At 41.3% G+C, this 27,529-nt stretch overlaps 3 protein-coding genes across 10 annotated transcripts in view; 1 reads left to right on the plus strand and 2 right to left on the minus strand.

Moving 5' to 3' along the window:
* VTI1A (vesicle transport through interaction with t-SNAREs 1A) overlaps positions 1–1,615 on the minus strand; it is a 277,855-nt gene extending 276,240 nt beyond the window's left edge. For all 4 annotated transcript variants that reach the window (XM_009570579.2, XM_054071515.1, XM_009570578.2 and 1 more), the window contains exon 1: positions 1,422–1,615. In XM_009570579.2, coding sequence (XP_009568874.2) covers positions 1,422–1,515 — 94 coding nt within the window. In that variant the 5' untranslated portion in view covers positions 1,516–1,615. The remainder of the gene's footprint in view (positions 1–1,421) is intronic.
* Positions 1,616–2,237: 622 nt separating this feature from the next.
* The window catches only part of ZDHHC6 (zinc finger DHHC-type palmitoyltransferase 6), a 79,240-nt gene continuing 53,948 nt past the window's right edge, over positions 2,238–27,529 (plus strand). For 3 of the 4 annotated variants that reach the window (XM_054071170.1, XM_054071167.1, XM_054071168.1), the window contains exons 1-9: positions 2,238–2,822; positions 4,559–4,650; positions 6,792–6,951; positions 8,373–8,534; positions 9,096–9,149; positions 10,622–10,789; positions 11,123–11,164; positions 11,565–11,710; positions 11,799–11,842. In XM_054071170.1, coding sequence (XP_053927145.1) covers positions 2,580–2,822; positions 4,559–4,650; positions 6,792–6,951; positions 8,373–8,534; positions 9,096–9,149; positions 10,622–10,789; positions 11,123–11,164; positions 11,565–11,710; positions 11,799–11,842 — 1,111 coding nt within the window. In that variant the 5' untranslated portion in view covers positions 2,238–2,579. Of the gene's footprint in view, positions 2,823–4,558; positions 4,651–6,791; positions 6,952–8,372; positions 8,535–9,095; positions 9,150–10,621; positions 10,790–11,122; positions 11,165–11,564; positions 11,711–11,798; positions 11,843–13,877; positions 14,334–27,529 lie in introns of those variants that run through there. The other variant, XM_009570611.2, reaches the window with a different exon arrangement.
* The window catches only part of ACSL5 (acyl-CoA synthetase long chain family member 5), a 33,348-nt gene continuing 24,185 nt past the window's right edge, over positions 18,367–27,529 (minus strand). Inside the window, exons 8-21 of one of the 2 annotated variants that reach the window (XM_009570580.2) lie at positions 27,056–27,088; positions 26,785–26,836; positions 26,179–26,252; positions 25,652–25,729; positions 24,584–24,718; positions 23,692–23,826; positions 23,523–23,618; positions 22,913–22,985; positions 22,325–22,413; positions 22,128–22,244; positions 21,543–21,686; positions 20,474–20,575; positions 20,019–20,090; positions 18,367–19,604 (exon numbers count right to left, since the gene is read on the minus strand). In XM_009570580.2, the coding sequence (XP_009568875.2) occupies positions 19,464–19,604; positions 20,019–20,090; positions 20,474–20,575; positions 21,543–21,686; positions 22,128–22,244; positions 22,325–22,413; positions 22,913–22,985; positions 23,523–23,618; positions 23,692–23,826; positions 24,584–24,718; positions 25,652–25,729; positions 26,179–26,252; positions 26,785–26,836; positions 27,056–27,088 (1,341 nt within the window). In that variant the 3' untranslated portion in view covers positions 18,367–19,463. The remainder of the gene's footprint in view (positions 19,605–20,018; positions 20,091–20,473; positions 20,576–21,542; positions 21,687–22,127; positions 22,245–22,324; positions 22,414–22,912; positions 22,986–23,522; positions 23,619–23,691; positions 23,827–24,583; positions 24,719–25,651; positions 25,730–26,178; positions 26,253–26,784; positions 26,837–27,055; positions 27,089–27,529) is intronic. The other variant, XM_054071166.1, reaches the window with a different exon arrangement.

Below are 27,529 nucleotides of genomic sequence, written 5' to 3' on the forward strand. Positions count from 1 at the left end.
AATCATCTGAAAAGAGAGGTGACATTAAGATGAGCTACAAGAGGGACAGATGAGAAATCCACGAGTCTCAGCTTCCTCCTGTCTTGTACCAGAAGCACTATATTAGGGATCTGATTCACATGTGCTACAGAATTCAGTTAAAGAGATTATCATTTCCAACTTTCTACCTAACACTCTTATAGACATTAGCGTCTCTGCTGCAGGGATATGTCATGAATCAGACCACGAATGCTACTGACAAACACATTTAAGTAAATAAGCGCTGATTTCTTTGAATCTGCTCCTACTCGTGAGTCATTACAGTCAATTATCCAAACGAAATGTTTGAACGGTAAACAGCAAAAATCCAGATAAGGATTAAATCACGCACAAATTCTGTCTACACCACATGAAAAGACTTCTTGATTTCTACTCTTGATGTTGTGGGGTGATCCTAACAAACTGCATTCCATAGCAATGCTGGAACAAGAATTGCCCGCCCAGCTCTGACCCCTGCTCTGCTCAGCCCTCCAGCTGTGCTGGTGGAACTTTGTGCGGCTGCAGAGCAAGTCAGCAGGGGAGGGCTGGACCAGCAAACAGCATTCTGCCAGGTTATCCTAACAAATTTCATGAGACAACTCGCTGCTCGAATAGACATGCAGCTGGGGCTCGGCTCTCCTGTGTAAGAAGCAAGAAAACACATTTGGGTGACAGGATACTGGGACAGACTACACTGAAATCACAGAATTACAGAACCACTCAGAGGAAAAGACTTTTAAGATCATTGAGCCCAACCATACTTGCCCACTACTAAGTCATATCCCTGAACATCTCATCTACTTATCTTTTAAACACTTCTAGGGATGGTGACCGAACCACTTCCCTGATCAGCCTCTGCCAGTGCCTGAGAACCCTTTCGGTGAAGAAAGTTTTCATAATGTCCAATCTGAACCTCTCCTGGTGCAACTCTCATCTTATCACCTATCACTTGGGAGAAGAGAGAAATCCCGGAATCATAGAATGGTTTGGGTTGGAAGGGACTTTAAACATCCAGATCCACCTCGCATGTCATGGGCAGGAATATCTCCCACCAGACCAGGCTGCTCAAAGCCCCATCCAGCGTGGCCCTGAACACCTCCAGGAAGGTGGCATCACCCTGACACCCCCTGACACCTCCTTGAACACCTCCAGAGAGGTGGCATCACCCTGACACCTCCCTGAACACCTCCAGAGAGGTGGCATCACCCTGACACCTCCTTGAACACCTCCAGGGAGGTGGCATCACCCTGACACCCCCCGCCACGGCCCAAGCGCCGGCTGCCGAGAAGCCGCAGCCTCTGGGGAGGCTCCTGCAGACGAAGGGCTCGGTGCTGCGGTGCAGCAGGGCTGGACAGGGCTGGGCAAGGCTGGGCGAGACGAGCTGCCCCCGCGCCGCCGCTCACCTCCTACCAGCTTGGGCACCTTCCCGATCCTGCCCGTGATGTCGGCCGTCAGCACCGCGAAATCCTGCTCGTAGCTCTCGAAATCGGAGGACATGGTGGTGGCGCCGCCGGTGCCAGAGAATGCGGTGGTGCCGGGGGAAGCCCCGCGCTCGCAGCCGGTACCGCGCAGCCGCTCCGCACTCAGCAGAGCCGTTTCCGCGTTGTGCTACACGCAAAAGCGTCCCTCCCCCGCCCCCAGGCGCTTCGCTACGGGTTCCGGCGAAACTTTCGCACCCCCACAGCTCAGGTGCTTTGAAGCAGCGCGACCCTGGGATTAGAGGATTTTTTTGTGTTTTTTTGAAAGTTAGACAGAATGTCCCTCTGACAGCATGTTTGCTTTCAAGCAGTGTTTTTCCAGACACTGTTCATTCCTTGGAGATGATCACACCCTGTGTTCAGTGTGATCGGTGCTGAGCAGAGGTGTCTCCTGCAGTCCCCTCTGTTTGCAGCCTTTCCCGGTCTCCAATGCAAGGTCAGGCAGAGCTGGAGCCGGCTCCAAATTACCCAGAGATGCGGCTGTTGTGAAGTTCGTGGTAACATTAAAGCGAGTCCTTGGGAAGGAACAGAAGATGCGTAAGATTCCTGGGAGATTCACACACACGCGTGTGAGTGGGAGATGCATCCCGCCCCATGGCTGCACAGATCCATGCCGAGTGCTCGCTCGCCCCGCCCAGGGCTGATGAAGGGCACTCGTTTGCCCAAACCCCAAACTGAGTCTTGGAGAGTTTATTTATTGGCATTTTTGGTATCACTGGGCGGGACGCGCTATTGCTGGGGGACGCTTTTTCCCGGGGCCCCTATTGCCGGGGGCCACTGTTTCCGGGGGGGAGCCTATTGCTAGGGGCCCCTATTGCTAGGGCCGCTATTACTAGGGGCCGCTGTTTCCCGAGGCGGGCCCTTATTGCCGGGGCTGCCGTTTCCGGGGGGGCCGCCATTGCCGCGCGCCGCCAGTGGCGGAGGCGGCGCGGGCAGCGCTCCCCCCGCGTGGCCGGGCGGGCCCCGGCGCCTCCTCTTCCCTCCTTTTCTTTCCCTCCCCTTCCCCTCGCTCCCTCTCTCTCTCCGGCAGCCGGCGGGAGCGATGCGCGGCTGCGGGGCGGCGGGCGGGTGGCGGTAGCGGCGATGCTGGGCGCGGCGCGGCGGGCGCGGCGGCTGTGCCACTGGGGCCCGCTGGTGGCCCTGGCCGTGGTGGCCGTGTGCTCGGCCACCGCCATGGCAGACGCCGCGCTGTGGTACTGGCCCCTGGACACGGCCGGGGGAAGCGTCAACTTCATCATGCTCCTCAACTGGACCGTCATGATCCTCTACAACTACTTCAGCGCTATGTTTATCGGCCCGGGGTACGTCCCGCTCGGGTGGACGCCGGTAAGCGCTGCCTTCCCATCGCCTTCCCCGGGCTCTGCTTCTGTGCCCGGGCCGCCCTCGCTGAGAGGGGTCGGGAAGGCGCAGGAACCGCCCGTCCTGTGATGCCACCCTCCTCCCCGAAGGGTGCAGCCGGGCCGTCACGCTGCTCCTTGCTCCTTATCTCGTTTCCACATCCCCGCTCGCGGCCTCTCTCCACCGTTTCTGCCGTCCACAGTGTTTCCAGTACGCTCCAGCTCGCTCCATCCCTGCCCTGTTCTACCACTTACGGTGATCTGGTGTTGAGCGGTAATGCTGTTTACTGGCAACCTTCCTCGTGTTTTGTCAGGGCTGAATGGTAACGCTGCTTTACTGGCAGCATTCATCCTGTTTTGTAGGTGCTTTTCAAAACAAAGCAAAAGGAAACGTGTACAGTTTTCACTTTGGGGCCCCTCACTGCATGAAGGACATTGAGGCACTGGAGCGTGTCCAGAGAAGGACAACGAAGCTGGTGAAGGGTCTGGAGCACAAGTGTTACGGGGAACAGCTGGGGGAACGGGTTATTTAGGCTGGAGAAAAGGAGGCTTAGGGGAGACCTTGTTACTCTCTACGACTACCTGAAATGAGGTTGTAGAGATGTGGATATTGGACTTTTCTCCCAAGGCAGAAGCAATAGTATGAGAGGAAATGGCCTCAAATTGTAGCAAGGGAGGTTTAGATCAGATATGAGGAAACATTTCTTTATTGAAAAGGTTCACAGACACTGGAACAGCTGTCCAGGGAGGTGTCACCATCCGTGGAGGTGTTTAAAAGACCAGTAGACAAGGTGCTTGTAGATCTGGTTTAGTAGTGGACAGATATGATTGGTCTTGATCTCAAAGTGTTTTCCAACCTAGTGATTCTCTTAAGTACTGTTTGCTGAGAACAAGAACTTCAAGGTTGTCTGCACACTCATGCAGACAATGTTGTATTGAAGACTTTGCCACTGGTAATAAACTTCCATGTTTATCTTACATTCACTACAGTGTTATAAGTTGAGGTAGAAATCTGCATTTCTTTCATTTCTTTAATCACTTTGAAGGGTAGTAGTCAAGGACTGGAACGATACAGGTTCAGACAGGTGGCCAGAGTTTGTGTTCCAGTGGCATGATAGAAAGGTTAGTAATAATCACTTCTCTACTTGTGGGACGTTTGTAGGACAGACTGTAGAACAAAGAGGATCCTGTTGTAGTCGTAGCAAGACAAGTGTGTATTCTGCTTTCTGAACAGAAGATTTTGGCCAATATTCGTACTTGCCATCTACAAAGCTGTCTGTCTCTTATCTTGCAGTATCTTTGTGTGGCATGTCTTTGTAAAAGAGAGAGAGAGTGGCAAACGAGCTGGTTGAATGTTAATGCTTACTAATACTGTATATTAGTAAGCCTCAATTGGCTCTTGGTATAAAATAGCAGGATGTGGTGCCCAAGCTTTTTTTTTTTTAAGGGCCTCATGCTGTTTTTTTTTTACTCTCAGAACTTCACTACAAAACCCCGTTTATGCAGTCACTCTTCCTGACGGAAGAACTGTTTATTTCTTTTAGTAACTGGTACTTTGAGCAGTGGGAAATGGCTCTGTTGATAGCCAAGAGATTTTCATTTTGTTTTGTTCTCTGTTTGCCATCTACCATTAAATAGGGTAGGGTTATGAAACATATCCTGCCAGAAGAAAGCAAAGAAGTAGAATTATGTATGCATCTAACGCGCCTATTCTTCTGTTTAAAGGAAAAATCTCAGGATTGCATGTATCTCCAATACTGTAAAGTGTGTCAGTCTTACAAGGCACCACGTTCTCACCACTGTCGGAAGTGCAACAGGTACTGTCTTTCTTTAGAATTTATTTTAAATCCATATTAAAACATCATCAAAGCTAATATTGAGATATAATAGTATGATTTATTGTTCCAAGTCTTTTATTGTGCATTTTTAGAAGACTGACATATGAGCACTGTTCACGTTTCAAATATTTCCACTTTCTAGTTGTAAGATTTCTATATGGTTTTACTGTGTTTTAGTTTGATAAATACATCTGTCTTTAACTAGTCTTTTGTTAGCTTGAAATCTGTTCCTCCTAAGAACGTTATGACAAAATATTGCAGTACTACTTCAGGGAAGCGAACCTTTGTAAATGCCTATAAATCTTTCAATCCTTTAAGTCCTGAGTCCAATCATTCACCTTCTTGGGGAGTAGAAATGCCTGTTCTGACATCTTTCCACATAGGAGTTATATGTTGATTTGAGTGGAATATTTGGACTGTTTTTTACTGTTTACTAAAAGTTGTTTTTCAAGGAGAGTCTGCATGTTAAGTGAATTAATTAGTAAACCTCTTGGGTTAACTTAAAAAAAGGTGCTTTGTTATGTGTTAGTCTTGTAGCAGACTTGTTTTGAGCTAAAGGATGCTTGTGTTATAAATAGCTGCTGGAATTTAGTGCAGCTTGAAAACAGCAAGCCACTTCAGATGTCTGCAGCCCAGGCTGTAGCTGCATTTATCTTGGGTTTACTGGGCAGGTCCTGCTCTAAAGGACTGTTAGAGAACATGGTGAAAGGGTGTTGCAAGGTACACATTCATTTGTTAGTTCTATAAACACAAGTTGTGCAGTCAGTCTGCTTTTAGGAAGTAGAGACTGAAACTCTAGAGCAGTTCTGTAATTTGGCTGCATCATCCTGAGGTTTAAAATTAGATTCACTTTCTTGGGCAATGATCTTTACACTGAGGACTTAAGAGAAAATGGCAGCAGATCCCAAAGACTGTCTTTGCAGAAGCAAGTTATTTAAAACAGTTGAAACTACAGCAAAATCTCCAAATCATTTTGCTGCTCTGCTTTAAGAATTTTCTGCCCTCTTAACTCTGGCCAAAGTAACTCATTCCACATGGATTTCTGGCTTGTTGCAATGAAGTAGGTAACTCAGAGCACTGCCGAAAGTCTTTTATGCTACGGCAGGTATTAGTGCATTAATGGACTCACTTGTTCCCCACCTGAACAGGGTGAAGTTTCTAGCTAAGTTCTAGGAACTGTCTCAGAAACACTTGTGCTGATAATTACAGTTACATGTTCAAGAACTTATACAGTGGCAGTTGAGCACATGCTAATTAACAATAATTAATTCTTTAAAGAGGAGAAACTGAACTTCCTATTGGGAATGAACTAGCTAAAAAGATAATGAGGTCAGTAATTCCAAAACGATTAACTTTTATTTTCAGAGGAGCTGAACGTTTGTGTAATTCAGTTGATTGTTTATCACTTAAGTTTGGTGCAGGTGAATTGCAATACTTTAATTAATGAGATTTACAATGCAATTTGGGATGTTGACAAATCTTTAAACAGGTGGTTTTTTTGCACTTGTAAGCTAAACCAAGATAGCCAGCTTTATATTGAATACAAGAGTGTCTCTAGGGTGTTTATGCTTTTTAAATAACTTTTCTAAAGGACTTAGAGTGGTGTGAGGTCAATGTGTTGTGATTGATGAGGCTTTCAGGGGGTACTACTGAAAGGAAAGAGGCATTAACACACTTCTGTCTGTGTACGTTCTTTCTTCGAGTAGTTCATAGGGGATTTGATATTTCCTGTATTTTCCTGCTGTGCTTATTTAAAACAAATGGTAGTAATATTAGCACTTAATTATTGTGTTGATAGCTTTTCGCTTCCCATTCTAGGCCTCTGTCTCCTGGCTCTAGGATATGGTGTTTATTAGTAACTAGCAAGTTTGAGTAAAGTGGGGAAAGGATAATTGGAAAGGGTAGGACCTGGGAGCACTTTTAATTTGCTTTCTTTCACTCTACAACAGGAAATATCATTTTGAATAGCAACAAAAAAGGCACTTTTGTGTTGATCTGTCAAAAACTGGTAGGTTTGAATGAATGAATGGGGACTCAATAGTAGAAAGTTCTTTTTCTTTGAGCTTTTTGACAAAACATCATGAATGTCCCTTATCTTAATCAATACTTATTATTCACAGATGTGTCATGAAGATGGATCATCATTGTCCTTGGATCAACAACTGTTGCGGCTACCAGAATCATGCATCTTTCACGCTGTTTCTCCTCTTGGCTCCACTGGGATGCATTCACGCTTCTTTCATATTTGTTATGACTATGTACACTCAGCTTTACAACAGAGTAAGGAAACTTAATTAAATGCTAACAACACTGTTTAATTCAGATGGGTTATTCGTCTCTGGAAGTATGAAATTATTTGGTTTTGTGAGAAGTAGTATATGGAATTGCTTGTTATTCTTCCAGCATTTACTCTCAGTTCTGTGCTCTGTCTGTGAGAAGTATGGCCATTAATTGGAGGAGGATTCAGAGAAAGTGTTTCTATTTTCTGTCCTTTTTTTCCCCTTATTGTTTGTCATAGTTGCTAGGAGTTTCCTGGAGATTTGTATTGACTGCAGACAGTTTCTGAGTACCACTTTATATAGAGGCAGGCTGTCTTTGGATGGCACAGAAACTACTGCTATTTATTTCCAGCACACAAGTTAGGTGCTATTTATTTTCTTTTGCTTGCAACTTTTTTAGAATTGTATCCCTTTCTTCAAGGAGAAAAGAAAGTACATTCATTTTGTAACTGGAATTAAGTTATGTTGAATTTGGTTTTAAATTGGAAAATTCAATAAGCAGCTATGAGCAAATCTTATTCTGAAATACATTGCTTATCTCAGATCCATGGTTAAGATTATGAGTTTTGATTTCAGCTTTTGTGGTTGCCCTGAAGAGCTTGAAAACATCATGTGCAGCGGATGAAGGTTGTGTTCTGTTTGTAGAGCAGTAGTAGTGTTGAGAGCTGCTATCTGCTAAAGCTTTCAGAGAAAAAACAGTAGTCTTTCTGCTGAAAATGGATACTGTGCTATGCAGACATAGTTTGTTCAGCCTTGAGAAGAGAAGGCTTAGGGGACACTTTATTTTCAATCACTACATAAAGGGTGTCTACCAAGGGGATGGAGACTGTTTTTAGGAGGAGTCAGACGGAGAAGGCAAAGGGTAGTAGCTATAAGTTTCTCCTGGGGAGATTCGAATTGGATTCCAGAAGAAAACTTTTCACCATGAGAACAGTTGAACATTGGGATAACCTCTCCAGGGAAGTGGTGGATCCCTCTACGCTGGACACTTTCAAGGCTCTGGTTGACCAGGTTCTGGGCCATATCGTTTAAACTATATCCCCTAAAGGGTTGGACCAAATGATCCGCCTTTTAACCTGGCATTCTGTGAAACACTTCCTGTCTGAAACTGGTGAATGCACTTCCATTTTCTTGGTGTGCTAGAGTCCTTTTTCTTAATATAGGCCTAACTTTTTGTGGAGCTTGCAAGATAGTAGTTTTGGTTTAGCTTTCCACGTAGAGGAAACTACAACATCTAGCAAAGAAAGTATTTCTGAAGAGAGGAAAAGTCTTTTCTTTGTTTTTTATTATTATTCCAGTTGCCTTATAAGCCTGCTAGAAGTTGGGCCACCTACATTCAGAGCCAGGTTTCTTTTTGGTAATTTGTTTTGTTTCAGCAGTCAGAATGTTCTAGAGCTGAATGGTGATGTTCTCTGTTTGCAGATATCTTTTGGGTGGAGTTCTGTAAAAATTGACATGAGTGCAGCCAAGAGAGACCCTCGACCTATTATTCCCTTTGGACTGTCTGCATTTGCTGCATCTTTATTTGCCTTAGGACTGGCATTGGGAACAACTATTGCCGTTGGTATGCTGTTTATTATCCAGGTGAGTTTATGGCTTCGGTTACAAAGAGGTTAATATTTCTATGTTTAGCCTAGCTGTGGAGCAGAAACAATTCAGAACTGAGATAGTAGCAGTTGTTTATAACTTCTGTTGTTCCAGGGTTTTATGTTGCTTTCTCCCAATTCCTCTGTTGTTACCACAATTGTTTTTACTTTCCTCATGGGAGAACTTGGAGGTGAAAATCTAATAAACTAAGAAAACAAGAGATGGGCTTTATAAACTCTCTGAAAAAGGCAAAATACTTTGTATTTCAGGAGTACGTTTCCCTGTCTGTGAAAATAGGAATAAACATATAAAATATGTTACTTCAAATGTTTGAGATCTTTGGAAGGAAACAAAAATACAAGAGCAAAACCTGAAGTACTGTGTGATACTGTCTAACGCTACCAGCTAGGATTGTACACTTAATGTATCTATGCTGAATTCTGAATTTTGAATGTTTTGTATGTTTTGGTTCAGCCTATTACAGTTGCTCTGTTGTTTAAAACAAATTTAGTGTGTTAAATGAAGTTTTCTTTGCTTAACACTTCAATTTATTTTTAGATGAAAGTCATTTTGACAAATAAAACTTCAATCGAGTCCTGGATTGAAGAAAAGGTAAGTTTTTATTAACATACTCTCGTAGTGTATTGTTACAAAATTCATTCTCCGTATTTATCAGTTTGTTTCACCTGTCTGGCTTTAAACTAAAGTTATTTCAATTCACCTCTGACTTGATACCTACAATCAGCTTTTCACCTTCCTGAAATTCACTGAATAGATGAGAAATCCTGTATCTGCATATATTTTACTTTTCTTTTTTTTTTGTGAATTGGTGTGACCACAGAAGAACATTTGTTTTTAAGAATTTGCTTTTCTACTGGAATATGTGGGTGTTTTCCTTCAAAACTTGAGTTATCTTTGCTTTTCATTATGCCTGTCGGTGTCTAACTCCTCTGCCCATTCTGAGTGGCATGTTTTGACTTGTAATACTCCTCATTTCCTACTTCTCTGATTAAACTTGGGAGGATTTTCTTTGATTTTGAAGAGGTGCTAGAAAATAATGAGATACCTACTCGTCTCTCCTTTAGATTTCCCTTCCAATCCCATATCTTTGTAGAGGTTTTTACAAAATTTTTCAGAAGATGCATAGCCAAGCAACGGAAGCTAAGTTTAGAGGAAGCTAAAGTGTCTCAACATTTAGAAGCTAGTTCAGTGCTACCGGGTTATTTTGTACAAGTCCACAAATGTTTCATTTCTATTTTGTTGTCCTTTTACTCGATGGCAATATTAGCATGAGGATCTTGACTGTGCATAAGTACTTAAGTATTGTAATGATTTCTCTTTGCTTGTAATCTAGCTTAGCTGGATCCCGGTCCTGTTAGACCTTTGAATAATAGGTCAATAGACTGTAAATGAAAGAAAATCTTGTTGCAACTATGTAGTTGAATTTGGAATAGTCCATTAAAATTTTTACTGTAAATCAGAGTGCTACAGTGTCCCTTCTAAAATCTGAACACAGACTGTAGTATGTAAGTGTTTAATAAAAAAGACATTATCACACCAAAGTGAACAGACTCTTCTGTGGCTGCTCCCCACTAGATGTCACCATAACTGAAAGAATGAAAAGTTCATGACTGCAGAATGTGGGCAATCAGGAGTGTGCCTGTATACACAGGTGGAATAGACTCCACTAATGTTGAATTATGCTCAAGATCATTAATCCAAGGATCCTGAGCTATAGAGTCTTTGTAAGTACTCAAAAACAGTCAGGAACCAGTCTTTGAAGAGAGCTATAAAATAAAACCGGCATGTGGAGTGGATTTATCAGTGTAGCCAGTTGACTGCTGTTGAAGGGTGGAAGGAGTGGGAATCCAAACCAGGCGTGCTTCTAAACACTGTGATTGTTGTAAACAGTTTCAAAAGGCTGCGTTAGTATAGCAGGATTTTACTGCTCTTGCCTCCAAATGTTTGCCGTTAGGTCTCATGGACCCATACAGGGCTTATGATCTGGCCTTCTTAATATTTGCTGCTCAGTTGCAGTTAGTAGGGTATGTTTTTATGTACTATATTTCTTAATTATTTTCCAGGCCAAAGACAGAATCCAGTACTACCAAACGGGTGAGACCTTTATTTTTCCCTATGACATGGGAAGTAAATGGAAGAACTTCAGGCAGGTGTTTACGTGGTCTGGGGTTCCTGAGGGAGACGGCCTGGATTGGCCAGTAAGAGATGGCTGTCATCAGTACAGTTTGACGGTAATTGATCTTCAATAATGTCTCAAGTTAATCCTCCCCACTGTCCAACTGTCTCCTTTCCTTTACAGTAATATACTAGCTTTTTAAATAACTAAAATACTGACTAGCAATACATAGAAATAAGAAAGAAATGGGAGTTCTCCTAAGAAATAGGAGTTCTGTCAAAGGTTCTCCTGTGTTTGGTAGACTAGAAGTCATGCTTCTGTGACTGCTTTCAAATGCTAATGATATTTCCTGACTTTGTTGAATGGTTTCAATAGCTGACTTCACTTTGTGTTGAATACACAAGTATTAAACTAAACAGTCTAAATTTCTATTTATGATCATTTGTAGATAGAGCAACTGAAACAGAAAGCAGACAAGCGAATAAGGAGTGTAAGTATTTGTGAAGTTTGGTCTGAAATTACTTTGAATTATCAGTTTAAATAAACGTAAGTAATTGCTGAGACTATTTGTTTTCTTGCTTTTAAACCTAGCAATTAAATAAAGACTTCGTGTTTCCACACAAACAGTGTACTTCAGCCTCTGCTTAATTAAACTTAACATTTAGCTTTTTTTGCATTTGATACTTAGTTTCCAGATGGTAAGAAATGTGGTAATAAAGATGACTGCTTCATTGTTAAGCAATTAAATTAGAATGTAGAGTCCTTCTGACAGCTGTTGTCATTATGCTCAAATCTAACAGTATGCTTGAACTGACATTTTGTTATTAAACTGTCAGCAAGGCCATAACTCTTTGCAATGATATATTGTCATGTTCTGTTCAAATTTGTAGGTGCGGTATCGAGCAATAGAAGACTACAGTGGTGTCTGCTGCCCTGTGACTAAAGGTGTTAAAACATTCTTCACAACACCGTGCACTGAAGAACCTAGAATTGCACTGAGTAAAGGGGATCTGATTTTAGCCACGAGAGGCTTAAAGTTAGTGGTTCCATGCCTTTATGTTTGATTAAAAGAAATATTGTGATGAGTTCTGGCATCTAATTACCTGTTATGCTTTCTTCCCCAGACACTGGATGTATGGTGAGAAGATTCTCGACTCAACTGCTGATGGTATGAAGCAGTTATTTTCACTTTTTCTTTTGAAAATTACAGATCAATTTTATAGCTGTCTAGAAATGTGGATGACTTTACAAGTTCAGTTTTCAAAATGCAAGGTGACTGACATTGGTATTGGCTCCTCTCCCCTCTAGAACCACATCTGCTGCTTTTACGTCTGGTAGATCTACCAGTTTTGATAAACATTAAATGAATCTGTCAGACTGAAAGAACATTAATTTAGTAGTTTATTGAAGGTTGAATGGGAAGGGGGCACTTTGTATTCTAAGGAAAGGTTAGACTTCTAGACTCTAAAGAAGATAATGGTGACTTATTTTCGATATTTAAATAGTGGTATTTCTTAAAGATTCAGATTTCCTACTTAAACACTCCATAGACATATAAGGTGTGTGATTACTCTTTGTACAGGAAGAACAAGGAGACATTATGTCTTTGACTTGGAATCAATTCCAGTACCTGTGTAGTTAGGTGACATGCATTTACATAACTATCAAAGACATTAAGACTCGTCCTGGTCTGCAGAGAGATATCGCAGCCACCTGTGCTTAACACTTTACATTTTTTTACTCCTGCTTAGGACCAAGCTAAAATTTTACCTGCTAGACTTTCTGTTGAGGGTGCGTTGTCTCTTCCAAACAGTTCTGAATTCATTGCATGTACATCCTTCCTTAGCGAAAGAGAGGCAGCTAACAGATTGGCTCAGTGGATTGAAATCACTGATTGGAAGTGTCCATGTTTTCATGGGAAGTCCAAGACCTTCATGGACTAGAAGTTCTTTGGAAGCTCACTCCAATGAACTCTTTCAAACATCAAATCTAAACGAGTCGTTGAGTGTGCAGGGTAATAGTTTGTATCGTGTTGCTTATTGTGAAGATGAGCTGGACATATCTGTGCTATATTGAATATTTTGTTAAAGCATGTGAAATGTGGTGTCTGATTGGGGAGCTTGGTGTATACTGACAGGCTGGATTAGAATCGAAAGTAACATTGGCATTTTGGAGAACTAAGCTTCAAAATAGGATGAGATTTCTTAATGTATAGAAAAATGCTATAAATGGATAGGACTGACAAGCTGGAAAATTGATTAAGTAGCAGTCCTTCTTGGGAAGAAAAAAGGTGTTCATGATCTTAATATGAGTCAACACTTGCAAAAAAGAAAAAAGCATATGGCTTCCCAGGTGCGTGAAGTTATCATAGAATCATTAAGGTTGGAGAGGACCTCTAAGATCAAGTCCAACCGTCAGCCCAACATGACCATGCCTACTAAAGTATGTCCTAAATGCCAGATCTACACGGTTTTTTAACACCTCCAGGTATGGCGACCCCACCGCTTCCCTGGGTAGACTGTACCAATGCTTTGCAATGCTTCACCACTCTTTCGATTAAGAAATTTTTCCTAATATCTGATCTAAATCTCCCCTGGCACAACTTGAGGCCATTTCCTCTTGTCCTAATCCTTCTGTTCTAGTCAGCATTGGCAGAGACTCAGCTGAACTTCTGCCACAAACAAAAGCAGTTACTGCATCTCAAGAAAGAGGGAGATAAGCTGTGAAGAATTGAGAGGAAAACAATGAGAATAGTCAGAGTACTAGAAAATGTGAAATATAAGGAAAGCTGAAGGAATTGGTATAGGGGAGAGGAGAAAGCCAAGGTATATGCAAATGGTCATCAGATGCATTACAGTCTGTTGTAGAGAAATTTGTTAGCTGCTTCCTGTGTCCTTGGTGTGTAGAAAGAGGAGCTGTGAGCTTGAATTATAGATAGAAAGATTCAGATAATATATTAGGAAAGATTTTCTCATAGTAAGGAAGGTAGAGTAGTGGAAAACTTTGGAGATATCTTAAACCATTTTAGGCAGTGGGAGAGATTCCATGTGTCCCCAGGCAGTGATGTTAAGAATGACTTAGATGTCCTGACTTAGAAAAGAAAATCAACTAGGAAGCTTCTTGATGTGTCATACAGTCCTGTGTTTTTGCTCTGTAGTGGCTCATGTTTTGTTCCAAGTTAATGCAACTTTTCATGTCTTAAGGTGGAATAAGAGAACGAGGCTGGTTCCCTAGGAATTGTGTGGAAAAATGCCAATATGACTCTGAAACGGATCAACCAGTGGATGGAGAGAAGAAAAACAGATAGCCTTCTCATTTTTTAAATTAGAAATGGAATTTTTACTTCAGACCACAATCCTGTACTTGAAACTTTCTGTATGTTGTTTTAGACTTATGCAATGACTATGTTAGGAAAAGGTTTTCTCTTCCTTGCAGCTGAAAGGGTTGGATATGCTGGTGCCATGATTTTTAAAACTAAATAACTGCAGAAAAGCCATTCAGTGGATTGTCTTCAAGATGTATCTTTTTCATCCCATGAGGGTTTTTCTTTTTGCTGTTTAAATTTCATTCTGAGGATTCATTTTAGTGTTTTTCTTGGACCGCATCTGATCTGTGATGCGTGCTGCTTATCTTTTGTATTTTACTTTCTCTGAAGCTGCCCCTGAAAACTCTAAAATAAACCTCTGATTCAAATTGAAGATAAGATTTGTTACCTGTGACTTTTAATGATGTGAATTGTCCACCTCAAATAAATGATACATTTGTATTCACTTGTGAATTTAATTGTTATGAGATCTACAAGAGCTTGTTTATAGACATGGGAACATGAACTGAGTGGGAAGTAAAGATTTCACTGTTATGAGTTGATTTTCAAGATTAGAAAGACTTAAGCTCTTGCTATATGATATATATATATATATAAAATACATATGTTGTGTGCTTTTAAAGGCAATAAAAATAGAGCCAGTTGCATCTGCTCCCTGTGAATCTGAGCACATAACCAAAAGCCTAGAGTTCTTGATCCATCTTAGAGTGAAGGGAAGCAGAGATGCCAAGACTGAAGATTTCTGTGAGCCTAGTTGCTACTCAGTCATTTACACCTTCCTAAAGCATTTTTATTTAACATCAGGTATGGATTATTAGATGGAAGATCTTAAAATAGAGTAACCTGTACCAGCTGAAGGCATTCTAACTGTCCCCTAAATGGTACAGTAACCTGTACCAGCTGAAGGCTTTCTAACTGTCCCCCCTGAACTGTCCCCTGGTTTTGTTCTCTCATAGCTATATTGTTTTGCAAGTGATTATTTTAAACACCTGGTTTATCTCCACCTGTGTGAGTTGTCTCAGGCAGATTAGAGCATTTATTAAACACTGAAGTGTTTAATGCTCCCGCTTTCCCTCCTAGGAAGAGCGGAGAGGCTGTAACTTGGCAGGATGTTTTGGAAATTAATATAAAAACCTGCAAACTGTATGGAAGACTTTTAGTCTTGATTGCAGTAGCCTCTGTTTAGTGTCTGTGGAGCCTAGGACTAAGCAAAGATAAATCCAAAAATAAGCTTGTCTTTCCACTGAGGAAGCTGGCAGCTAAGGACCTCTTGTTCTTGGCTTTGAAGTGATTAAATAGCTGCTATCTATTTTAGCAGGCAGTAGTTAACGGTGTAATAGGAACAGATTAACAGCACTGATGACCACAGTTGATCATTAGTTATTAAGAAAGGAATTTATGTAAGCTGTGGCTTGTTTATCAGGGACTGCATATCTTTTAGTGCTTGAAGAGCATCTTCAACTGGATTTCTGCTTTCATCCGAGCAGAATTTTACACACCGAGAACACTACACTGTAAAGTATGGTGTGCCCAGGGTCGGTGCTTCAGAAATGCACTTGAAAACTGAAAGGGGCTCTGTATGCTTTTCTTTTTAAACTTTACTCTTTTTTCCTTGAGCCATCAATCCCACCTCTTCTGTTTTGTAGCACAGGGAACTGGTGTTTCTGTTTACCACTACAACACCTTCATTTAGGGGTGCTGGCTACAAAAAGTCAGCCAAACAAAATGGGTACCTTTTAAAGGCATTTAAAGATTCTTTGGCCAAGAAAATACAATCTATCTTTCTATTGCTGAAAACTGTATTGGAGCACCAAGTTTCAAGACAAACCACTTCTAAGAGCCCTGATTCTTAATATTATTAGATTTCTTTTCCTTCCTTTCTATGATCCTATTCTGCCTTTTTTTAATTCTTCCTTCCCCTCTCCTTGCATTTTGCTCAAGGAAGACCGTTGGTAAGGAATGGCACAAGTAAATACTTGAGGTAGCTGTTGTGTGGTCTGCAGTGATTCATATGGGAATTGAAGTTATTTTCTTTTAGATTAAAATCCCTAGAGAAGCCAGATCTGGGAGAAGCAAAAAGCAAGTGTCTTTTTCACACAGCAATTAGCTCTTGCTTTTTCCTGAGGGAAGAATTGCTATTTGTATTTAAGATTTTTAGCTTTGCATTCTTTCCATCATCTAACAGCAAGGCCACACTAGGCTAGTTTAGGCTCTAATATGATGGAAAGTAAGGGTAACTGCATACAGAAGTGGAACCCTGCCCTCCTATTTAAAGGAAAACAGTGAAATAGGCTGATAAGAAACAGCTACCTGATTTAGTTCGAGCAGCTTTTGCACCGTAACAGAAGCAGAATCTGTCAAAAGCAAACAATACTGACCATGCTAAATGGACATTTCAGACAGGTTGTTCAGCCACCAAATCAATGACAATTTTGCTTTCTACTCATCTGCCTCTGGTTTGGCCTACAATCCAAAGAGACTCCTCTGTGGAGTGAAACCACTGACTGTGTCAGTTCTCAGTTCTTAGTGAGGAACTGTCTGGATTACTATATGCAATGGGTTGTGCCAAAGACTAACTTTGGTGACCAATAGTAAAAGACATCAATGATGAAAGAGTTCTCTCCTCCTCAGAAGTCTCAACTAAGAGGCTTCTGATTTTAATCCAGCTCTCTTGAGATCTGAGCAAATACAAGCTCACCCTAGAGCTTAGGCATTTTCCATACAGTAAGTTTTTCAAATATGAAGTAGTGACCAGGAAGAGAAAAGAGCTTCCCATGCTAGTAAACCAGGGATTTTCAGGTTATTCCATTTTTACAATTGAGTTTCCTGGCTATGACATTAGAGAATTATTCTAGAACTGTCTTTAGAGGATTGATTGAAATAAGGACCTCATTAAAGCCAAATAATGAATTAAGAATCAATATTTCCCTCTGAACACTTCCTCTCAGAATAAGGACTAAAAGAGGCTAACCAGTAATTAAGTTACAGGCACAGGGGTTGTTCCATAGACATGGAAAGAAAATACTTTCAACAAATTGTGTTTTGGTGCACCAGTCTTGTATGAATTGAAGAGCTTAAATTAGGCAATCTAATTCCAGGTGCAGTACATATAAGAATTGTTTCCAATTTGCTGAGCAAAAGTAAAGTATATTTTCAATATTCATATTAAATATCTGCCTTATGTAAATCTTTATTAGTCATTGTATCACTTGTTGTTAAGCATGTATGCACTTCTGTGCTGCAGTCTGAATGGAACAACTCGTAATGGACAGCTACTAGATGAAAGCTTTTCAAAGCAAGCAGACTGGCTATTATTTTAGCTCCAATCCCTGTATCATGGGAAAAGAAGTTGCAGCAATCAGAACTTCATTGTGCCTATAACCATCCTTACCTCAAATCACTGGTCACTGATGGAGGTGGTTCCTCTTCCAAAAGCAGAGGAAACTACTGTATTAGAAAGTGACTTGTACAAAGTTACTGCTTTCTGAGATATGGCATGGAAAAGTTGGCATTCTCTACTCACTTCACGAAGAAGAGACCACTTCAAGCTGACTGAAGCACTGTGATTGGTATCCGAACACTGCTAGTTGAAGGGCCTGCCACAGAGTGCTGGGCTTTGACATCCAAGCTGATTTCCATAGGAAAGCTTCCCTAGATGATAGAACAAACAATGTACTTCCTGAGCACTGCAGCAGATGGCATCACAGCACTCAGCCTTGACTTTATACAGCTCTTAGTGGCATCAGGCCCCACCTGAATTGCTCATCAGAACCCACAACCAGCTCAAGTATACATTCCTTCCCTCTGGTTCCCCTCTCCCTCCCCAGTCTCACCTGAGGGAATAGATTAAACCATCAGTAACTTTTAAGTCACATCGCTTTAAGAAAACATGGGAAAGATGAGCAGCCAAGTTACATGCACTTTCTGAATCTTAGAAGCCTTTATAGCCTCAGGTTATGACAAGCACAATAAGTGAGAGAACAGTTACCTGAAAAAGTCAAGGTCTTTGGGCCTGGACTAGAGACAGATTGGGGTCAGTTGTTTTCACTAGTCAAAGCTAGAGCTCACAGCAAGGGCTGGGTCTTTTCTGACCATCAAATGTACTGATTGCTTTCATATTGGGATATTTGACCAAGATCATTAAACACAGAGAGGAACAGCCAGGAATCTGGCACAGACAAGAATTGGCATAGAAAAGCTACATGCACTCCTCGATGTTGCACCCTTGTTGCTTGCACCATGTTGCCTTTTGGACTGATGCGGCAGACCACTCTGGTGACAAGGAAGAACTCTCAGCAGAGACCATAGACACTGATGCAAGACATTTTTCTAAAACAGACAGTACACATCTTGCCTAAATAGTTTTCCAAGGAAACAGCTTTAACCTTAGAAAATGATATCTAATGCCTTATTTCATGTGATAGGCTGAGCTGGGAGAATAAAGTGATGCTAATGACTTTGGCATATATTGCCTTACTACAAGAAAAGGAAAGTTGAGTACGGGAGCAACATCGTGTCTGCCCAATCTTACTGCCTTATGACTTAACTGTGACCAAGTAGCAACAGCACAAGAAATCCCTGAGCTTTCTAGAGCAGTTATGTTCTAGCTGCAGCTGTGCAGAACCAGGCAGCAGTAAACCCTGCAGCTGACAGTCTGGTTGCAGCAGAGAAACAAGTCACACACACAGGCTTTGGTTTGATTGTACAGTTATGATTTATTGCATCCTATATCCTTAGGAAGGATAGCTACAGTTTTTCACTTATCAGGCTCATGTGCAAAAACTGATCCAGTGCCTCCTGTACTAGAATATAAACTATGTTTGCTTTAGACACATATACTTTGTAAACTATTTGATGCCAGACTACTCATTTTCATCAAAACAACCTGTACTGTGTGGTCCAGGGCTAGGAACAGAAAAGTCACTTGTGTATTTGTTGAAGAGATAAGATCCAATTCATATTGTTGAGGCAGGTTATAGCACCCTGAGTAGAAAGTGAAGTGTTATTTTCCTGCACTTTGTTTTTGAACTGTCTCTCCCCAATTCACAATATGTAACTGCATGAAAGAGTTCAGTATGACTGCAGATTAATCCACAAGAAGTCATAATGGAGTTCGTAGTTGGAGGAGGAAAACAAGGTTTGTTTTTGACAGCAAGAAGTGCATACAGCTGCCTTCTTAAGGCTCATAAGGTTCTTGAGTGTTTTTGCACTTCAAAGTCCAAAGATGATGACAGATCTGGCTTTGCCTAGACGGCTGATGCTTTGTCCTGCAAGATGTGAATAGTGCCAGTCATCAGTTTTGCTATAGCCGTCTTCATATGAATGTCATCTATCCCGGGCTACCAGAAACAATATATTAAAGTTCTCTTGCTTCTCTCCACTCTCATGCTTGTATGTTCTCCATAAGCGATGTAGTGTCACAGATTTGATGGATCGTCCATGCAGTTTAATTTAAACTGGGCCCTTATTCCTGCGTACTTGAATAGAGGGCTTCAATCTGCTGCTGGAAGACTTGAACAAGCTCTGCTCGCTTTGCCTTCAGTGTTGGTGTCAAAAGTCCATTTTCTACAGAGAACATCTCTGTGTGGATGTACAGGTCCTTAACCTATTAAAAGAAAATAATTTAGCATAACAGACATGTAATGACTTAGACGACAAACAATAGTCCTTCCCAGCTTCATTGAGCTCAGTGCAAGAACGCAATCTCAGGAGCACCAGTAACTACACTGATTTTTGATGCAAGTCAAACTCCTTTTGGCTAACACAGCAAGAGTGTAGGATGGAACTACAGCTCCAGTAGCCTGTGGTGATTCTCCAGTCTATCTCATAGCAATTGCTACTGTTGCCACATAGAGCCAAGAGACAGGCAGGCAGTCAATGTTTCACTGCCTACTTCAATCAGTTGTCCAGGGCTGCTGTTCTAGGTCCCATCCTGACACAGTTAACAGGAATGAAGATTAACCAGCCCCTTCATTAGCAATACAGGTGCTTGTGACAAGCAGGATTTGGAAGTACTCACTTGTTCAAAGGACTTAAGGCCAGCCTCTCTGCCCAGTCTGGCCATATCTTCCAAAATAGCTTTCTTCACTGCCTAAAAGAAACAGAGCAGGAGTTGAGTGGGTAAAGCTGCTGTTTGGTAGTTGCAACTCAAGAGCATAGCCATTGCCAAGTCAGTGAAAACTGAGGCTGGCAAGAATACACATGCATATTTCAACTTTCAAGATTTCTCATATTAAGGCCACTACGAGGTCATACCTATTTTTTCATTGGAAAAAAAAGCAGTGACAACCCTCGAAACATCAAGAGACGCCTACATTTAATTCCAGTTTTTACTGTAATGCTGCTTGCATGACTCACCTGGCATTAAGCCAGTTTAACATACAAAAAAGCTGGGTGGAACAAAGTCAAAGAAATGCAAGATTGGACTTCAGAATTAATTTCTATCTATAACCCACTAAAACCAAATGAACTCACTGGGTTTTTGCAGAGTTCTTCATAGGAGCCTTTTATTCCCAATTTTGCTGCAAATTCTGGAAGCATCTCAGGATCAGGAACCACTATACCTATTAGAAAAGACTGAAAGAAAGTGGAAGTAGTCATATTGAGACCAAGAAAGGGCATCTGAAATTACCTTGATTGTCTATGTGAACTTGATTGTGGACTCTGTCTCTACAACAAGCCACATTTACATCCCCATCCATTTCCAGAGTTTGGAAAGTAGCTACAAGGACTTTCAAGTCCCTTATCTGAGTTCTGACAGCAGTAATTAAAGTACTAATGCAGTTTCTTATGTGGGCTAAATGCTCCAGCAATTACTTCTGGCTGGTTTACAGATTGAAGACTGGTCTCTGCTAGCATAGGTGACACTTCTTTGCGAAAGAAGTGGAGAAACACCACTCCTGTGAAGAAAGGCTGAGAGAGTTTGGGTTGTTCAGCCTGGAGAAGAGAAGGCTCCAGGGAGACCTTATTGTGGCCTTTCAATACTCGAAGGGGCTTATAAGGAAGATGGGGACAAACTTTTTAGCAGGGCTTGTTGTGATAGCAGAAGGGGTAATTGTTTTAAACTAAAAGAGGGTAGATTTAGATTGGGTATCAGGAAGAAATTTTTTTATGATGTGGATGGTGAAACACTGGAACAGGTTGTCCAGAGAGGTGGTAGATGCCTCACCCCGGGAAACATTCAAGTTCAGGCTGGACAGGGCTCTGAACAACCTGATCTAGTCAAAGATGTCCCTGCTCCTTGCAGGGGTGGGGTTGGCCTAGATGACCTCTAAAAGGTTCCTTCCAACCAAAATCATTCTATGATTCTAAATTCTATAGATCTGACTTGATATACTAATCCCATAAAAGCATGTAATTAGCCTTTACCCAGCTTGCAATTTGATGCCAAGATCTCCTTTTCTTTGGGGTTGATTGGGAAGGCTCTAAGTCTGCAAGGATATTCCTGGTCAAAGACTGTTGTATATGCATACATTTGTGTGTTGATCTTCCAGAACTCATCATGGGAGAAATCTTGCAGGAAACGCACTCTAATGTCGCTTACCCTCAGGCTTTCCCCATGTACAAAGACCTGGGCTACAGGAGCACTTCTAATATAGACATTTTCTATCTTCTCTGGAGCAATGTATTCTCCTTGTGCAAGTTTGAATATATTCTTCTTCCTATCAATGATCTTCAATGTTCCATTCTAGAAGTTAAAAGGTAGTGGCCATTAGTTTCAAGTCTGTCTTGCTTCTATAAGAAGTAGAAGATAATAGGTTTGTTGTATGCAAAGCACATGCTAGTCTGGAACTGGTCTTTGTTCTCTACAGAGAGAAGGGGCACCTTGTCCATTTTCTCCAGTTAGCTCAGAACATGATTAAGACAGCTCCTTTATTCTCCTATGACAGAAACCAACACACCTTGTTATTCTTCACTGTGGAAGTGACCTAGTCTTAACTACTAGCCTAGCAGGTGTTACTTGGGATCTTGTAACCTAATTGGTCTTTGGAACTTTGCCTGGAGTTATTTGGTGAATGATAACAAAATACTGTGCAAGGCTTTATCCTAGAATTAACTTCTCCAGCATTTCAGTAAACTAGCCAGGAATTCCTATCCAAGAGATGATTTGTATTAAGCAGTTACTCACTGGCATCCATTTCCCTATGTCTCCAGTGTGGAGCCAGCCATCTTTATCAATTGCTTCTGCTGTCTTCTCAGGGTCTTTCAGATAACCCTTGAACACATTTGGTCCTTTAATGCAGACCTATAGCAAGCACAGAACTTTGTTAGTCACCCAGTCTTACGTTTCAGTATTTCTCAAGACACACAGGAGATTGTACCTACCTCACCCTCATTGTTGGAGGAGAAGTAGTTCATTTCCTCCACGTCATCTAGTTTTACGATATTACAAGCCAGAGGGGCTCCAACATGACCTAAAGAGAAAAAAAAATCCAAAACAAACAAGGCCAGTTGTTTTGCAAATTCTGCTACCAGCTGGCCCTATTCGATCTAAAGCTAGAAAGCCTAGGTCTTGAAGTGAGATCAAATAACTCAGTCCTTGAGGAAAATAGTTAAGTATCATGTCTGATATTTTAGCCAAAATTGAGTAAAACATGTTATTCAGGAGCTAAAGCTAGTTTCTTAAAGCCATTTGGCTTGTCTAGCTTACTCAGCTCTTTATAGACTTTCCTTTCGTGTACACTGGGACAGAGTTTAAGCTGACCTACGCCACTTCACAGAAGAGATCCTCATCTCATGAATTTTGGTGCCTATTAAGCATACGGGTGACTGTTGCTGCCAAGAATCACTTTGAGGTTAAGTATCCAGTATGATTTAACTTTTGTAGAACTAAAGGTAGTAGAGCACCGAAGCTTGAATGCTGCGCTTTCTATTCTCAGCTGTGGGAGAGCTTCCAAGTCTCAGCTACCATACCTGTTGTCCAGTCTCCAGGCATTGAGAACGTACATCCAGCCGAGCATTCAGTCTGGCCATAAGCTTCAAAAATCTGTGTGAGAAAGGATGAATATTCTTTGAACATCAAGTCCTTGGTGTGAAAAAGCTCAGTTCAACTATGCCTGTACTCAAGTCTTCTTAGAAAAGAAGCCAAGACAGTCTGAACCTTTAAATCTTCTTGATCTCATTAGAGTAACCAGATGTTCAAGTTCACACATCCAAAGCTTGCTTTGGTCACCTCATTCACTGAATTCTGTTCTGAAATGTACAACATTGTAAGCTTATTGATTGTCAGGGTAAACCATAAAGCTCAAAGGCAGCTGCCTGAATTTGAGCACTGCATGTTCCTATTTCTGCATCTCTATTGCTTTCCTAGAAACTACAGGACAGTTTTCTGGTAGTGTAGTTTGAAGCCAGCCCTGCAGAATTTTATTCCTGTTACGGTTAACTTAGATCAAGCAGTCTGTAAATACTGAAGACTTGACAGCAATCTCACCAGGAACAAGCTGGGCTGGACCACAGCTGTTTTCTTTGGTCACTTATTTAGCATAATCAAACAGATTTTAATTTAAGAAAAAACTCAGCTTACCTGACAGCCCAATGCTGCTCTAAGAAATGTCAGGACAGAGGGGGATATAGGAGCTGCACCTGTTACCATAATACGCACTCTTCCACCCATTGTTTCCTACAAGTGAAATAGAAGCCATCAGATCCTTCAATACTACGTGCTCAGCTTACTTACTCTTAGAATAACATACCTGAACTGTTTTGAAGATTAGCCGATCCAAAATGCTGTCATTTCGAATAATACCCTGTTTTATTTCAGCCATCTTCATAGTCACAGCAAAGTTTAATAGGCAACGTTTCACTGGGCTCTTTGCAGCACTTTGTATCTACAAGGACAAGAATTGGTGGCTCTTGGTTTTAACTCATAGCTGTACTTCCAGTTCTTACTTTATTAGGAGGCACCGTATTTTACTTTGATGTTCTAGGGTCCTTCCACTGGACCAGGTTGCTCCAAGCCCTGTTCAAAATGGCCTTAAGCACCTCCAGGGATGGGGCATACACAACTTCTCTGTGCAACCTGCGCCAGAACCTCACTACCCTCATAGGAAAAAACTTCTTCCGAAAATCTCATCTCAATCTCCCCTCTTTCAGCTTAAAGCCACCCCCCCTTGTGCTGTCATCACACTCCCTGATAAAGAACCCCTCCCCAGCTTTCCTTTGGACTCCCTTTAAGTACTGGAAGGCTGCTCTAAGGTCTCCCTGAAGCCTTCTCTTCTCCAGGCTGAACAACCCCAACTCTCTCAGCCTGTCCTTAGAGGGGAGGTCTGATCATCTTCAGAGACGTTACTGCTGACACACTTCAGCCATAGCTATGAGGGATAGGGATCCTTCTAGCTTTGCCCTTGCTTCATATGCATTCCAAAATTAAACAAAGTGTCTCTGAACAGCAACAGACTTAGCCCAGTCCTGACTGGATATGCTGTTCTTATACTCCAGGTCCCAGGACTCCTTCCATCTCCTTAGATTTTTCCTGCTAAGGAGTAATTATATGGTGGCAATGTTATGATGCATTCAATCTTAATTTAAACTTGTATGCTTTCTTAGATGAACATGAAGATAATTTAGCTAAAATTGCTCACATACCTTGTCATATATTCTATTGAGCAGTCTTGGTACAACTGGAAATAGTGTGGGCTTCAAGGCTTTCATGTCGTCTGTTAGCAACTTGATGTCTCCTTGGAAGAAGCCAACTTTTGCTCCGCAGCTGTAGACCACAGTCTAAAAATTGACCAGACTAAGCATAATCAAGGATAATTCCTAGCTTCATTAACCCTAATTTTCTATGGAAAGTGGCACTATTTCCAGTCCGCAGTGGTAGGAAAGCTCTTGTGTATATAGGTTTTGAGGAAATACAGAAGGCTATCATACCTTTTACTGTAATTTGATTTAGAGAAGTTCAAATGCATAAAGCTCTGGCATGCAACTTTGATTTGTAGTCCACAAGTACCACAAAACAAAGTTTCACAGTATGGTTGAATGCAATTTATGAGCTTCACTACATTTGTTACAGCTGTTCTGATATCTTTTGATACACCTAGAAATTTAAATACAAGGCAACAGAAGAATTTAACAGCTTGACAAGGAATAGGATGAGGCACATTCTATTTTAAATACTGGGTTGGGAATTCTGGAGACCATTACATATAGAAGAGTTAGATTCTACCACAAAGGTGCTGATATTCGCTCTAGGAAGCCTTGTTTTTACGATATTCTAGACTAAGTGCACTAATTGGAAGACTAGAACTTCAGCTTAGGAAACAGATAAGCAGCATGACACAGCCCAGTAGAGTAAACCATGGAGAATATACCACTGTTTACCTCTGAGTACTAAATCCACTTGTCTTAAACTGCTTCCTCTTCATTTACTAGCCTTCACTGTGTCTGACTAAAGTCTTGATGCTGTTAATTTCCCTTGCTGATTTCTTAGTAAATCAGTCAGTGAGACTGAAGAACAAAGCTTCATTCAATGAAGACAGTAGCCATATCTTGGAGAAGTAACTAGACATTATTTAGTCAGTTCAGGGGTTTTATTTTAGATAGGTTGTCTTAACCATTTAGGTATAGCTTCTAACAAGTGTTACTATCGGAAACTGTTCATACATCCAAGTTCTTCTATAGACGCTTCTTAGTATGCATGCAGAGTCTCCTTACCTGTACAACTCGCTCAAACATGTGAGCCAAGGGAAGATAGGACATGGCGATATCTGAACTTGTACACTCAAATGTGTTCTAGAGGAGAAAGAAATAGAAGTAGGTTAGCAGTCCTTATGCCTGCTTGAGTTACTCTTAAGTAGAAAGTGAATAAAGTTTGGATCAATTTGAGTACTTTCAAACAGACTGAAGCAACTCTGGCTCATCCATCACCACTTCAAAATTCACAGCTGTAACTCAGCCATACTGGATCAAGATTAGTTTTATGTTTTAGCAAGAATTGAGATAAGGTAGTCCAATACTCTTGGCATTCAGAACTGACTCATTCTAAAATAACTTCTGTGTAGAAGTTCTTGTTCACGGTTAAGCAAAGTTTATTTTCCCTGTTTATTGTTCCATTGGAACATGGGCGCTTGGGAAAGTGTGTTTCTGGGAGTGAATGACTTGCAGAAAACACCAACATTAAAGCTTGTCTCATGAATGAGTAGCATAGTCTAGAGATTGCCTTTAAGCAGTAGCTTATTTACCTCCACGCATCTAAGGAAGGCAGCAGCATTTGCAACAACATTTTGATGCGTCAGCATGGCTCCTTTAGGGTTACCTTTGGAGAGATTGAGCAAAGTCAGCTGTGGCTCTGAGGGCTTCTGCTGTCTGTTTCCCATATCCATTTTGGCTCATTTGAACTATCTTGGTATTAGGCTTAGTCATAGCATGCATTGTTGTAAAAGACCACAAACAAGCCTTATCTCAAGTGCTTTCAGCTATAGATGTTATATAGAAGAAATGTCTACTGAAACAGCAGAGTAATTAGGAGCAGCATAGAGAATGCTGAAACAAAATGTTTCTCTAGCCCCTGTGGATCAGAATACAGACACAGTTAAACAACCAGTCTCTAACATTCAGACTCATAAGACAACAGGAATTTGGCTATTCTTCCCTCCAAACTCTAAGCAGCTTTGTCTTTGTGTACTTGACTTACAGTGACAATATCCAAAGTGAAACTACAGCAGTGGCTTGATACTGTTCTATGTCGTTAGCATTTCCTTTTTTTGGTGCTGGAAAGCTTTTTTTATTTTTTTTTTCAAGACAGGGAGATTGTTTTAGTGCAGAAACATCACTATATATTCTCTTACCTGTGGTTCCACTGGTAAAACACACAATGCAAAGATCTTCAGGCTTAGGGGGCTAGAAGGGAAAAGCCACATATGGTCAGAGTAAGGATTATGTTACTCATCAGTATTTACCTACACTTCCTAAAGTGGCATGAACCAGGAATTCTGTTTGGAAACAAGACAAGATTTAAAAAGTGTCTTGCCAACCTCCTCTACTAGCAGCATGGCAAAATGTAGTATTGGAGACTAGTTTTTGCAAGTTCCTAAGTATTCCACAGAGATAGATACTTACAACTGGTTCTTTGATGTTGTTTCTTCCCAGCTCCTGTGTTAGAGAAAAAAAGGCAGCTTAACAATTGCGACAGGAAGCTGTGCAACAGTTGTAGATGAATAGGTAATTGCATGTAAATGCAAAGCTTGTTTTTATTTTGCCTCTTGATACTCTCATTCAGAGAGAGAAATTGGTCTTGCTGAATTTAAGACGGACAACCTGGAAAAGCTTACTTCTGGGGTTGTGGAAAGCATGAATTTGAACATGTAAAAAGTGATCAAAACTACACAAGGAATTGGGAAGTCCCGAGTTGTGATATTTCCTTTTATTTGATGTAGGCCACATCTCTTATATGCATCAGTTTGGAAGATGAAGCCTAGCATTGGGATGTCAAAGCAGCCAGTAATTTGCACTTATAGTTTCAATTAGACTCAACTGCCAGCTTAGAAGCCTGATAAATCCTGTTACAACTGCACCATGAATTAAGCTAAGGAA

This window comes from Cuculus canorus, chromosome 7 (genome assembly GCF_017976375.1).
Source record: "Cuculus canorus isolate bCucCan1 chromosome 7, bCucCan1.pri, whole genome shotgun sequence".
In the NCBI taxonomy this organism is placed as follows: Eukaryota; Metazoa; Chordata; class Aves; order Cuculiformes; family Cuculidae; genus Cuculus; species Cuculus canorus.